Below are 14,115 nucleotides of genomic sequence, written 5' to 3' on the forward strand. Positions count from 1 at the left end.
TATGGGTACAGTGTTGCATGACCGCGCAATTGTCATTTAAATTGTGACAGTGCTGAAAGCTGAAAATTGGCCTGGTCAGGAGGAGGGTGAAAGTGCCCAGTACTGAAGTGTTTAACGGAACCCTATAATCATAGTTACATAACTACATAGTTGGTAAGGTTGAAAAAAGACACAAGTCCATCAAGTTCAACCTATGTGTGCGATTATATGTCAGTATTACATTGTATATCCCTCTATGTTGTCCCTGTATGTTGTGGTCGTTCAGGTGCTTATCTAATAGTTTTTTGAAACTATCAAATACCCCCCACTGAGACCACCACCTGTGAAAGGGAATTCCACATCCTTGCCGCTGTTACATAAAGAACCCTCTACATAGTTTAAGGTTAAACCTCTTTCTTCTAATTTTAGTGAGTGGCCACGTGTCTTATTAAACTTTCTTCCGTTGTAGAGCGGGAGAATTATCCTTTTATCTCTGGAGTTGATCCCCTTTTTAAAGCATGCCAATATTCTGTTTGCATTGTTAGCAGCAGCTTGGCATTGCATGCCATTGCTGTGCCCATCATCTACTAGGATCCCCAGGTCCTTCTCCATCCTAGATTCCCCCGGGGGTTCACCCCCTAGTGAGTAGATTGCATTCATATTTTTGCCATCCAAATGCATTATTTTACATTTTTCTACATTAAACCTTATTTGCCATGTAGTTGGACACCCCATTAATTTGTTCAGATCTTCTTGCAAGGTTTCCACATCCTGCGGAGAAGTTTTTGCCCTGCTTAGCTTAGTGTCATCCACAAATACAGAGATTGAACTGTTTACTCCATCCTCCAGGTCCTTTATGAACAAATTAAACAGGATTGGTCCAAGCAAAGAACCCTGGGGGACCCCACTTCCCATCCCTGACCATTCCGAGTATTCCCCATTTATCACCACCCTCTGAACTCGCCATGGTAACCAGTTTTCAATCCATGTACTCACCCAATGGTTCATTCCATCGGCCTTTACTTTGTACAGTAAACGTTTATGGGGAACTGCGTCAAATACTTTCGCAAAATCCAGTTACCCCACACCTACGGGCCTTCCTTTATCTAGATGGCAGCTCACTTCCTCATAGAAGGTTAATAGATTGGTTTGGCAAGAACAATTCTTCATGAATCCGTGCTGATTACTGCTAATGATACCGTTTTCATTAATAAAATCTTGCATATAGTCCCTTATCATCCCCTCTAAGAGCTTGCATACTATTGATGTTAGGCTAACTGGTCTGTAATTTCCAGGGATGTATTGGTCCTTTTTTTAAATATTGGTGCTACTTAGGCTTTTCTCCAATCAGCTGGTACCATTTCAGTCAGTAGACTGTCAGTAAAAATTAGGAACAATGGTCTAGCAATTACTTGACTGAGTTCCCTAAGTACTCTCGGGTGCGAGTCATCTGGCTCCGCTGATTTATTAATGTTAAGTTTCCCAAGTCTATTTCCAATTCTGTCCTCTGTTAGCCATGAGGGTGCTTCCTGTGATGTGTCATGAGGGCAAACACTGCAGTTTTGGTTACTGAAGCCCCCTGATGCCCTTGTGAAGACTGAGGAGAGGAAAAAAATCAATACCTTCGCCATCTCCCCATCCTTTGTAACCAGATGTGCTTCCTCATTCTTTATGGGGCCAATATTGTCTGTCCTCCCTTTTTTACTGTTTATATACTCAAGGATTTTTTGGGGATTTTTTTGTTGCTCTCCTTCACTATGTGTCTTTTAAGTTCTAGCTTAGTAGCCCTAATTGCACCCTTATATATCTTGTTGCATTTTTTGTAAAGTCTGAATGCTGATGATGATCCCTCAGACTTGTATTTTTTGAAGGCCTTCTCCTTTGCTTTTATATGCATTTTTAAATTAGAGTTAAGCCATACAGGACTTTTATGCTCTCTTTTAAATGTATTTCCCAATGGGATGCACTGGCTAATGCCCCTATTTATTGTGGTCTTAAAGCAAATCCAACTCTCCTTCTTGTTCTTTGTTCCTAAGATTTTATCCCAATTTATATTTTCTAGCAAGGTTCGTAGTTTAGGGAAGTTGGCTCTTTTGAAATTCAGTGTCTTTGTGTTCCCCTTGTGTTTCCTATTCGTGTGATTTATACTGAAGCCAATTGACCTGTGATTGCTGTTTCCTAAATTGTCCCATATTTCCACATCCGTGATCAGGTCTGTATTGTTGGTAATCAATAGTTCTAGTAACACCTTGTTTCTAGTTGGTGTGTCTAACATCTGACCCATGAAATTGTCCTACAAGACATTTAGGAACTGGCAAGCCTTAGACAAATCCGTATTTCCCTCCGCCCAGTCTATGTCTGGATAATTAAAACCCCCCAATTCCCATCCTTGCTGCTAGTCCAAATTGTGATAGGATGTCTGTCTCCCCCTTCTACCTCGGGTTAGGGGGCCTATAGCATACTCCCAGTATTATTTTACCCTTAGCTTCATTCCTTTGGAGCTCTACCCATAAGGAGTCCACCTCCTCCCTAGCCCCCTTATTGATGTTATCTCTCACATTCACTTGCACATTATTCTTGATATATAGACATACCCTTCCTCTTTTTTACCCTCTCCATCCCTGCGATAAAGGGAATACCCTTGAATGGTTGCCAGCCAATCATGAGAGCTCAAGTCTGTAAGTAATTGAATAATTGAAACATCCAAGTGATTAGACTCCAAAAGTGAACAGATAATCTTAAAGTGACTTGAAGCAATCTTCCACCACACCATGTGTGTTCAGTGTCACCGCTCCCTCAAGAAATGCACTCACCAATAGAACATGCCTTGCACTCTCATGCTCGGCAGTATCGCTTAATATCCCCCAAGGGTATCAAATAATTTCAAAGGTGTTCTTTAAACAATTCACACTCCACATGTAAAGATAAAAAGTGCTTCCAATAGTGAAGGATAGTAAAACCATGTATTTAAAACATCACACAAAACCTTCAATTATTGCACTTGCATCTTTTTTATCACACTTCAACATAAACTTTCCAAAGTGGGGAATTCGGAGTGGTAACGCAATGTAGTGCGGTCTCAGCGGACCCAGAAATTACTCACGGACTTGAGTTTGAATTTATGGACACTATTATTACTGAGCACTTGTTTCACAGGGTGATTGTTTTAGTTTTATGCATTTAGTTGTGAATATAAGCGCTACTATTTTATTCACTTGAAATCACGTATTTATATATTTTTTATAAGTAGCAGCTGGAGATTTACTTTACACTTATTTTCTTTGTGCGCAGTGGTGGTGTAAGAAAAAAAAGGGGCGCCATTTTTTCCTTTTCACTATTATTGTTTGAATCATGAAGGCTGTTGAACCAGGTCTCTGAAATTCCCACAAAATCTAAATCCTCCTCGTTCAACAGTAGCTCTAGTTCACCCATCTTGTCCGCCAGGCTTTTGGCATTGGTGAACATGGCACGTAGTTTAGACTGGTCACATACTGTCTTCTTATTGGGTGTTCAGAGGTCGAAAATAGGATGCGTTACTATACCTACCTCGGGTTTATGTGCTTTAGTCAACCTACCACTAATGCCCCTAATACTACCCTCTGGAATATGTTCCACACTGATTATCTCTACCTCTGGACCCTCCCCCCCCCATCGCCTAGTTTAAAAAAGCCCTCTAACTTTTTGGCCATCTTCACTCCCAGCAGATCTGCACCCTCCTCATTAAGGTGCAGTCATTCCCTTCTATAGAACTGGTGACCAACTGAGAAGTTGGCCCAGTTCTCCAGGAACCCAAACACCTCCTTACTTTACCAGCTCTTCAGCCACTTGTTTACTTCCCTAACCTTCCTCTGCCTTTCTGGTGTGGCTCAATGTACCTTGGAGGTCCTTTTCCTCAGCTTAGTCCCTAAAATCGTTCTTTAGGACACCCCATCTGCCTCTGACTTTGTCATTAGTGCCAACATGCACCATGACAGCTGGGTCTTCCCCAGCCCCTCCCAGTAATCTGTCCATCTGTCCAGATCCATGATGTGCCAAACCTGAGCGCCCAGTAGACAGCATACAGTTTGACGCTTCAGGTCTTTGTGACAGATTGCCCTCTCTGTCCTTCTAAGAATTGAGTCCCCTACTACCAGAATCTGTCTATCCTTTCCCTTACCTCCCCCCACTCTTACACTATTTATAACATCAGCATAGCATAGGATTATCAATTTATTATAGGATTAGCATAGCATAGGCACAGCATCAGCATAACATAGGATTATCATTATTTATTATTGGTAATCCTATAAAGGCTTACCTGAAAAATCTCCTTTCATGCTGAGTGCTGCCTGTCTGCTGGCATTCTTTTTCTACAACTTCCTGGATTCCCTTGCATGCTTTGCAACATCTCCTTTGTTGTTTACTCTAAGAGAGGGGTTGGCAACTAAATATCCGGCCCGTCAGTGCACGTGATGAATTCACATGTATCCGCCCATGGACATTTTAACTCCTTCACGCTGACCGTAAGCAGATATGCGGCTTTTGGCTTGAAGGGGTTGTACTGGGGTGATGCCTGCAACTGCAACTGCAGGCATCACTCCGGTACCGTTTTCTTGGGATGACAACCGATGCAGCTAAGAAGTCACTCAGCTGTTATCCTAAGCAGTGGGCCCCCCTCCCGCCACCTTCCACAGCTTGCCCGGGCTTTCCCATTCCATCGGGAGGCCCGAGCAACCAGCCGGCATGCCTGCCAGCTGGCCAGAGACACAAATGAAGCTGGAATTAACTTTGATCAGATCTCGGATCTCAAATCTAGTAACCCGGAAGCAATGTCATAATTATTTAGAATGATAAGAGTAGGCTAAAAATAATGGAAATACAATTTGGAAATGAGTATATGATTTTACATTTTGACAATAGATTTGCTTTAAAGTGTTATTAAGCCCACAACAGAAAAATCAGTCTGTATGTGCAGTAAAGCATGCTTGTTATACTCACTGTGGAACCAAATGCTGCGTACACACAACCGGACTTTTCGACGGACTAGGTCTGACGGAATGAATCTGTCGGATATTACGATTGTGTGGGCTCCAGCTAACTTTTTTTTCCCAAAAAGTCAGACGGACCTAGAAATAAATCATGTTTCAAATCTTTCTGACGGACTCGAGTGCGGTGGAAAAATCAGTTTGTCTGTATGCTAGTCCGACGGACGAAAACCGACGCTAGGGCAGCTTTTGGCTATGAACTTCCTTACTCTAGTCCAGTCGTACGTCATCACGCTCGAATCCATCAGAATTTGGTGTGATTGTGTGTGGCCAAGTCCATTTGTTCGGAAAGTCAGTCGGAACGCTGACGAAAGTCCGTCGGGTAGTCCGTCAAAAAGTCCGGTCGTGTGTACGCGGCATAAGGGGTTCATCCTCCGCATTGTGTAAAAAGGCTGTCTTCTCTGATCCTCCTTTTCTTCCACTATCCCAAATCCATCTCCTGATAGTTCAGAGCCTTTGGAGTCACTGCACATGCTCAGTTTTTTGTGTATTGCTAGTTTTTCTTTTTTCTTGGGAGGGTGCTTGTGATCAGCACAAGGTCACAGGGACAGAGTGTTAGGGGTCCTGCAGCCTTATAAGATAGAGGAGAATGAAAACTCCACCTACAAGCTTCAACCAGACACTGATAGAAGTCACAAGACTGCTATATACTGCTAATGAAAAAAGGTATTTAGCAGTTTATATTTACTAAAACGTTTGCATTTCCATGTTCTGTGTACAGTGGGGGACCAGATATAGTGAATGCAGGGTCCTGGGTTTAGAAGATCTGTGTCACACTGTAAAATATTTTCAGTCCCATTCTAAATGTAGCTGGCTTAAGCTAGATGACTAGATAAGAAATTATTGAAGCTATACTTGCCCTCAAGTCCCCGCTGAATAGATTCAAATCATGCACCATGCATTTCTGGTGCCTGCCAGCTCTGATTAATTATGTTGGGGTGAGCGGATTTCCTTATTCAAGTCAACTCTGAACTGACCTGATACCGTTCCAAGTTTTTCAGGTTTGGCAAGATGTAGAAGTACTAAACACAGAGCTTCTATATTGGCAATAGGGTCATGGATGTAAAGGTTATTTAACATTTTCGGTATTTGGCTTCCCACAGGACTACCAAGTTTGAAAAAAAAGCAATATTTTTTACTTTTTGCTATAATAAATATTCCCCAAAAATATATAAAAAACTAATTTCTTTCTCAGTTTTTAGGTCAATTTGTATTCTACATATTTTTTAAAATTAAAAAAAAAATTGCAATAAGCGTATATTGCTTGGTTTGTGCAAAAGTTATAGCATCTACAAAATAGGGGATAGATGTATGGCATTTTTATTATTTTCTTTTTTTTATTAGTAATGGTGGCGATCTGCGATTTTTATCATTATTGCAACATTATGGCAGACACATCGGACACTTTTGACACCATTGTCATTTATCAGTGCTATAAAAATGCACTGATTACTGTGTAAATGACACTGGCGGGAAGGGGTTAAACACTAGGGGGCGATCAAGGGGTTAAGTGTGTCCTAGGGAGGGGTTCTAACTGTGGGGGGGATGGGCTACCACTGACATGACAGTGATCACTGCTCCTGATCACAGGGAGCAGTAGATCGTTATATCACTAGGCAGAACAGGGAAATGCCTTGTTTACAAAGGCAACTCCCTGTTCTTCCGCTCCATGACACGATCGCGGGCCCCCCGGTGGACATCTGTGGGCACAGTCACTGAGTACGCAGCGGGCGCGATTTAAAGGGGACGTATCTGTACGCCCATTTGCCCAGCTGTGCCATTGTGCTGACGTACATTGTCGTGCGCTGGTCGGCTAGTGGATAATGTACATTCCCATCATTCCCCGCCCTCAAGGAGCTTACAATCTAAAGTCCCTAACTCACATTCATACATATACATACTAGGGAGAATTAGGAGCCAATTAACCCACCAGCATGTCTTTGGAGACCAGAGGGAGGGAACCTACGCAGGCACAGGGAGAACATGCAAACTCTGTGCATTTAGTGTCGTGGGTGAGATTCTAATCGGTGACCTTAGTTTTGATGCAGTTTGTGTGTTACACCAGTGTTTCTCAACTTATTATCATTCAAGGCACCCTTTAAAAATTATGTCCCAAGGCCCCCCATTCTAAAATGTAAAAATTATTCTAATGCCGCTTACACACGATCGGACTATCTGGCGGATTTCGACCGTGTGGGGGGTCCAGCAGACCTTTTCTTGCCAAAAGTCCATCAGACTTTGAAAGAAGACTTGACTCAAAATTGTCCGCTGGACTCGGATTTCCGGTGGACAATCTGCTCGTCTGTGTGCTAGTCCACCGGATTTTTCAAATGAACGGATTTGCCCACACATGAAGTAAAGTCCATACATTTTGAACGTGACTTGAGGTACGACGGGACTAGCGAAGGAAGTCAATGTCGCCGCCTCCATCGGTGAGATTGACACCTTGCTAGCCCCGTCACCTGGTATGGATTTTAAGGGGAAGCCCTACGCAGAAAAAATGGCGTGGGTGTCCCCCCAAAGTCCATACCATACCCTTATCTGAGCATGCAGCACGGCCGGTCAGGAAAGGGGGTGGGGACGAGCGAGCGCCCCTCCCCCCAAACCGTACAAGGCCGCGTGCCCTCAACATGGGAGGCTGGGTGCTTTGTGGAAGGGGGGCCCTGCGGCCCCCCACCCCAAAGCACCTTGTCCCCATGTTGATGAGGAAAAGGGACTCTTCCCAACAACCCTGGCCATTGGTTTTTCGGGGTCTGCGAGCGGGGGGCTTATCGGAATACGGGAGCCCCCTTTAATATAGGGGAATCGTACCCTTACCAATTCACCTGGGGGAAAAAGTGTGAATAAAACACAGGTTTTTAAAGTAGTTTATTAGGCAGCTCCGGGGGTCTTCTTCCGACTTCGGGGGTCTTCTCGCCGGGCTTTCTCCTTCGTCGTCATAGCCGTCTAGGGGTCTTCTTCTGACTTCGGGGGTCTTCTTTCGAATTTGGGGGTCTTCTCCCACTCTCCGGTTCTTCTGCCGGGCTCCTCCACTATCTTCTTCCACCTCTTTTACTAGCGTTGGCCCAGTCTTCTCGTTCGCCGCCGCCACCTTCTTCTTCTTCCTTCTTCTTCTCTTCTTCCGATGTTGACGCGATGATCTCTCCGGCTGCAATGCTGGGGACACGTTGCGCAGTGACTTATATAGGAATAAGGGGCGGTGTCACTGGGTGATGTCACATGGGAGGCAACCAAGGGGAAGGGTTGGAGTTGGTTGGGGAGGATCAAACAAGGATGCTAGGCAGGCAACTGAAATCCTCCAAATCAACTGATGATGTCATTGGTCATTAGGACGTTGGCAGCTAGAAGGTTGTAATGGTGCACAACAGCAGCTGCTGGTGCTGAAAATTTTTGGGGGGCGCAAACAAACAGAACAAAATTTGAAAAAAAGAACCATCAAACGCAGCCACTGTGCCATCAAACGCAGCCACTGTGCCATCAAACGCAGCCACTGTGCCATCAAACGCAGCCACTGTGCCATCAAATGCTGTCACTGTGCCATCAAATGCTGCGACTATGCACATCAAACACTGCCACTGTGCCAAATGCTACCAGTGTGTCCATAAAATGCTGCTAGTGTGCCAAATGCTGCCAGTGTGTCGAATTCTGCCAGTGTGACAGTGTGCCCAATGCTGCCAGTGTGCCCAATGCTGCCAGTGTGCCAAATTCTGCCAGTGTGCCCAATGCTGCCTGTGTGCCAGTGTGCCCAATGCTGCCAGTGTGCCGAATGCTGCCAGTCTGCCAGTGTGCAGAATGCTGCCAGTGTGCCGAATGCTGCCAGTGTGAAAGTGTGCCCAATGCTGCCAGTGTGCTCAACCAGACCTGAGCAACCTGGCTGAGAGGCATGGTCAGTGTTAGTGAAGCAATGTATTTGGCTCCCTAACACACAGCAGTGCGCCCGCTGTTTACCTTTTTGGAAGCCTATTAGAGCCCATGGCTCTAATCAGGAAGCCTATTAGAGCATATGGCTCTAATCAAGTGCTAACTAAGAAACCCTGCCGCTGTAATTCATGTGCCCGGCACCCGACAAGGGGCCGGGCACATGAATTGGGGGCGGCAGCAATGACCATAGATAGATTCATGCAATGCATGAATTTATCTATGTCAGAGAGCGAGTGACAGGAGGGGGGGGGGGGCGCGGCACTCCTGCACCCTTTATGGACGCACAGCCACTGGTGCACAATGAAAATCTGTGGCTTTGTGTAACTAAAAGGCAGGCTTCATCCATACGTCAGCTTGTATACAATTTTTGGGCAATTTTTAGGCATTTTGCCAAGGCACCCCTGAAGAAACCTCAAGGCACCCCAGGGTGCCTGGACACCCTGGTTGAAAAAGCCTGTGTTATGCAACATAACAATAATAGACTTTAAAACTAAATGTAAAATTGCTGTAACATATCCTAAATTAATTATAAATGACTCTCTTTTTATCTAGGATGATGACTTGGAAACAGACTTGAAAAAATTAAGGTCAAAACCTAAGCCTGATCGACCAGAAAAAGAATTTGAGCAATATAAAGCATTTTTTTCAGAGCTTTTTCTATTCAAGGTAAGACATTAAACTTTTGTGAGTTATGCAATGCATACTATGTGCAGACTGGATTATTATGGGAAACTTTTTGTTGATGTGTTCTTATTGAAGCCCACTGATGCTTGCACTCCATGCCCAACAGATTTGTAGATTAAGGTGGAAGAGCACGCGGGAGAGTCTGTTCCCAGAATACATTAGCTTTGTTTGGTCTGAACAGCAAGTAAAAGTTGAAATTAATGCATTTCATTTTAAAGCTGAAAAGCTGGTTGGCAGATATTCACAACAAACAGCTAACAAATGTGCCCACCTAATACATTATTTGTGAGCCAGCAGGGTTCTATAGACACAGAATGTTGTGTTACAATGCAAACCTGCACATTTCACTGGGAGTTAAAGTAAGATTTAGGATAATTCTAAGAACCTGTACCAACAGGTATCAACAAGTGAGAAGCACAGAATAAGTCTGCAAAAGTTATTATTATTATAATACAGGGTGTATAAAGTGCCACTGGTCAGTGGCATAGCGTGGAATGTCAGCAAGGCAAGTAATTTGCACCACCTAACTCGTGGACTTTTAGATACCCTCAACCTGATCACACCCCCAGATACCCCCTCCCCACTCTGATCACACCCCCCAGATACCCCCCCACCTTGATCACACCCTCAGATACCCCGCCACTCTGATCACACCCCCCAGATACCCCCACCCTTATCACACCCACCAGATATCCATTCCCCACTCTGATCACACCCACCAGATACCCTCACCCTGATCACACCCACCAGATACCCACTCCCCACTCTGATCATACCCCCCAGATACCCCCACCCTGATCACACCCTCAGATACCCCGCCACTCTGATCACACCCGCCAGATACCCTCACCCTAATTACACACCCCCAATTATACCCCCACTCTGATCACACCCCCAGATACTGTACCCCCCACTCTGATCACACCCTCCAGATAGCCCCACCCTGGTCACACCACCAAGAAACCCCCACCCTGACCACGCCCCAGATACCCCCCACTCTAATAACACTCCCCAGATACCCCCCGTCTGATCACACCCACCAGATACCCCCCCTCAGATTCCTCCACCCTGATCCCACCCCCTGACCCCCCCCCCCCCAGATTCCTCCACTCTGATCACACCCCCAGATTCCTCAACTCTGATCACACCCCCAGATTCCTCCACTCTGATCCTACCCCCAGATTCCCTTACTAAACTGATAGAGAATAGGATTACCAATGCAAACAGGGTCAACATGGCAAAAGGGTGTGCGTACAGTACAGAACATCGTTAAGGCGTTTGTGAAGTTGTTCAAATAGGAGCTCATAAGAGTAATGTTTCTGCGACTCAATAGGCACACTAGGTTTCCACACAGCACTGTCTCTATAAGGCTGTTTAGTCACAGATACTAAAGGATGAACACAACTTCAGCACAAAAACAACTAGTTGCACTTACGCCTTTAAGTCTCTCACAGAGAAGATCAGGTTAAGACTAGGTCCACAGGTGAACAGCTGGACAGATCTCAGGGCTGGCACCACAGACATGAGGCTGGAGGAGTCCCAGGATTGGAAAAGCAGGGCTACCCCACTTGAAGCAAAGTACTCTGCTATTGGTGTAGAGCTCCATGCTGTGGCTGGGTCACAGGGAGTTGCTCAAAGAACACGGTGTATTTATTGAAAATGCAAAGCATTTTCTAAATGGCGACAATGCTGAGTGAGAGGTCTTCTGTGTCCAGTATGCCAAGTGAAAGCCGGTGGAGCAGCATCTGGTTAGCACTGTATGACTAGACAATTATGGTGATTGTCCATACCCCAGGGGCCCTCCAGATATCATGTATGAATACTTACATTGAGCCAAGCTGGATAAATGTAAGTTTGCTAAAAATTATCACTCCTGGAGTTTCGCTTTAACGTGATATTAAAGCCCTTTTTTTTTAAATAACAAAAATGTTACACTTACCTGCTCTGTGTAATGGTTTTGCACAGAGCAGCCCGAATCTTCTTCTTCTCAGGTCCCACGCTGGCGCTCCTGGCTCCTCCCTCCTGCTGGGGGCACTCCAGAGCCACAACTCACTGTGTCCATTCACACATGGAGCCTTGCCTTGGCCCGCCCTCTCCGTCTCCAGATTAGCTTACTGGCTGTTATTGACAGCAGCAAGAGACAATGGCTCCCGCTACTGCCAAATGCCAATCAGGAGTGCGAGTCCCCAGAGAGGCAAGCCTCTCATGGACATTACTGGATCGAGAGGGGGTTCATGTAAGTATTAGTGGGGAGGGGGGGTCTAGGGGGGCTGCTTCACAAAAAAGTGCCTTTGCAACCTTTTACCTTGTGCCTTTACAACCACTTTTAGGAGAATTGAGTACAATAACCTATTAAATCAAAAAGTGGACTGGTATTATAAACTTGATTTTTGAATGCTAAAAGCGAAAGGGTCTTCCATTAGAAAAATGTGTGTATCTTGGGGGGGGGGGGGGGGGGGGGTTATAAGGCTACAGAAGGCATTCCAACAGCCGCACTTCATACCAGACCATACAACAAGTCGGTATGGCAGCCTCAGTTCGTTCTGTCTAGGCCACATCCCAACGCATTGAAGGTCCATGCCAGGGAGACATGTGTTGGGGCTATGACCTAGGCAGAGCAAGCTGAGGCCTCTTGAGCTATTACCTACTTGTTGTACAGTCTGATATGGTGTGTGGCTATTGGAATGTCTTCTAAATCCTTATAATGTGCTCAGAGTCAGGATGGACTCATTTTCTGCATGCTCCCTTCAGTGGAATCCGTAGGACTGCAGTAGCCTGAACGGAGTCCCTTGGCTGCATTCAAGTTCACTTGGGGGAAAAGTTTGGGGGGAAAATTGTTTGATCCTTGGGTGAAAACATTGATAAACCCCCCTAACTTAGACAGAAATATGATGTTTTAAACAGCTAAATAAATGGGAGCCGTGTAACTGCCGAGTCCGGTGCAGTTAAGTAAAGATACAGAATGAACATTTCTATAGTGTCATGGATCACTTTCTTTCAGTTCAGCTCAAATGGCCTCCAACCTGGTTGTAGAGATTCTTGTATGTGAGCTTTTTCAAGACATACCACCGGCACTCATCCATTCCTCACCTCACTTTATCTTCACTGTGGTGCGGAGGAAGACGTGTCTTTTAATATTTGTTATATATAACAATAAATGTGATCCAAATCCCCATTAAATCCTTTTACATTCACCTGTCTTTTTCATAGAAATTTATTCTACTGGTTCCTGTGTCTCTTTTTCTCCATCCAGCTTCTCATTAAAACAGCGGCATTGCTGTGATATATGACATTGCATCCCTAATTTAAAAGATGTTTTTCTTAGTAGATTATTCTTATGGCATTGAATAATGATCTTGTACCATTCATTTATTATTGTATGATCTTTACCTTTCACAACACTTGCACTGAATTGTTCCTACTTTCTGGCAGAGTATTCAAGTAAACCAAGATTGTCCAGCAACAAACACCACACCATCACCCTTCCTGTCCAGTACTAGTCCCCAGCATGCCTACTGCAGGGCTAAATTGTATTGTTGTGCTTCCATTTTTGATTGCCTCATAAATTAATATGATTATGACAAATATTTTAAGCACTCGTCTTTGCTGTTTTGATTGATGAACTGCAGGATGGTTTCTTCTGTCAGCTGTTTGTTGATGTATGTTTTGTCTATCGATTTCCCTGTATGTCTGCTTCATTAATTACACTATATTTATCAGTCAACCCATTTATCTACAAACCTCTTAATCTTTTAAACATACCATGCTCTTACATTACACTACACTTCTTCATCTCGAGAAGGTACCAGCACACTACAACCTTACTTTATCAGAGATCTAAGGGCAGAAATGCTTAAGGCATTATCCATTCGCTTCTCAGGATCTACAATCGTAATATACCAACTGATTGTGTAACAATGGATCCTTAACTTACAGGACAAGTTCACATGTAGTGGATGTGTCCTTTTGTTGTTCAAACATTTTTATTCAGTTTGACCAAAAGATATACAGGTGTGACTTAAAGTGTTGACATCCTCCATGCAGGGAGGGTTTCAAAATCCAAGATAGACTGGGTTTGGATAGTCACTTAAGCCGCGTACACACGGGCGGACTGTCTGGCCAACTTAGTCCGCCAAAACACATTTCAGCGGACAGTCCGCTCGTGTGTGGGCTTCAGCGGACTTTTTCAGCGTGCAGTCTGGCGGACTAAGTATTTTGGAAATTCCGTAATATTGTCCGTCAGACTTTGGTTTCAGTGGACAGTCCGCTCGTGAGTAGGCTAGTTGGACGGACTAAGTATGGCGCATGCTCAGAAAGGATTTACACGGCGAAAGGTTGCATTGCTGTGTATTGGACTTCCTATTTCTAGTCCCGTCGTACGTGCTGTACACGTCATCGTGCAAACTTTCGACGGACTGTTTGGCATCCGTGTGTGGTCAAGTCCGTTCATTCAAAAGTAGGACGGACTGTCCGTCGGATTGTCTGACGGACTAAGTTGGCCAGACAG

General features: G+C 44.7%; 1 protein-coding gene across 1 annotated transcript in view; it reads left to right on the forward strand.

Moving 5' to 3' along the window:
* Positions 1 to 14,115, forward strand: part of AGBL1 (AGBL carboxypeptidase 1) — a 1,055,086-nt gene that overhangs the window by 304,051 nt on the left and 736,920 nt on the right. Inside the window, exon 10 of the mRNA XM_077473970.1 lies at positions 9,477 to 9,590. Within this exon, the coding sequence (XP_077330096.1) occupies positions 9,477 to 9,590 (114 nt within the window). The remainder of the gene's footprint in view (positions 1 to 9,476; positions 9,591 to 14,115) is intronic.

The sequence above is a fragment of the Lithobates pipiens genome, unplaced genomic scaffold (assembly GCF_037356315.1).
Source record: "Lithobates pipiens isolate NorthernLeopardFrog02 unplaced genomic scaffold, aLitPip1_a1.2 Scaffold_8, whole genome shotgun sequence".
In the NCBI taxonomy this organism is placed as follows: domain Eukaryota; kingdom Metazoa; phylum Chordata; class Amphibia; order Anura; family Ranidae; genus Lithobates; species Lithobates pipiens.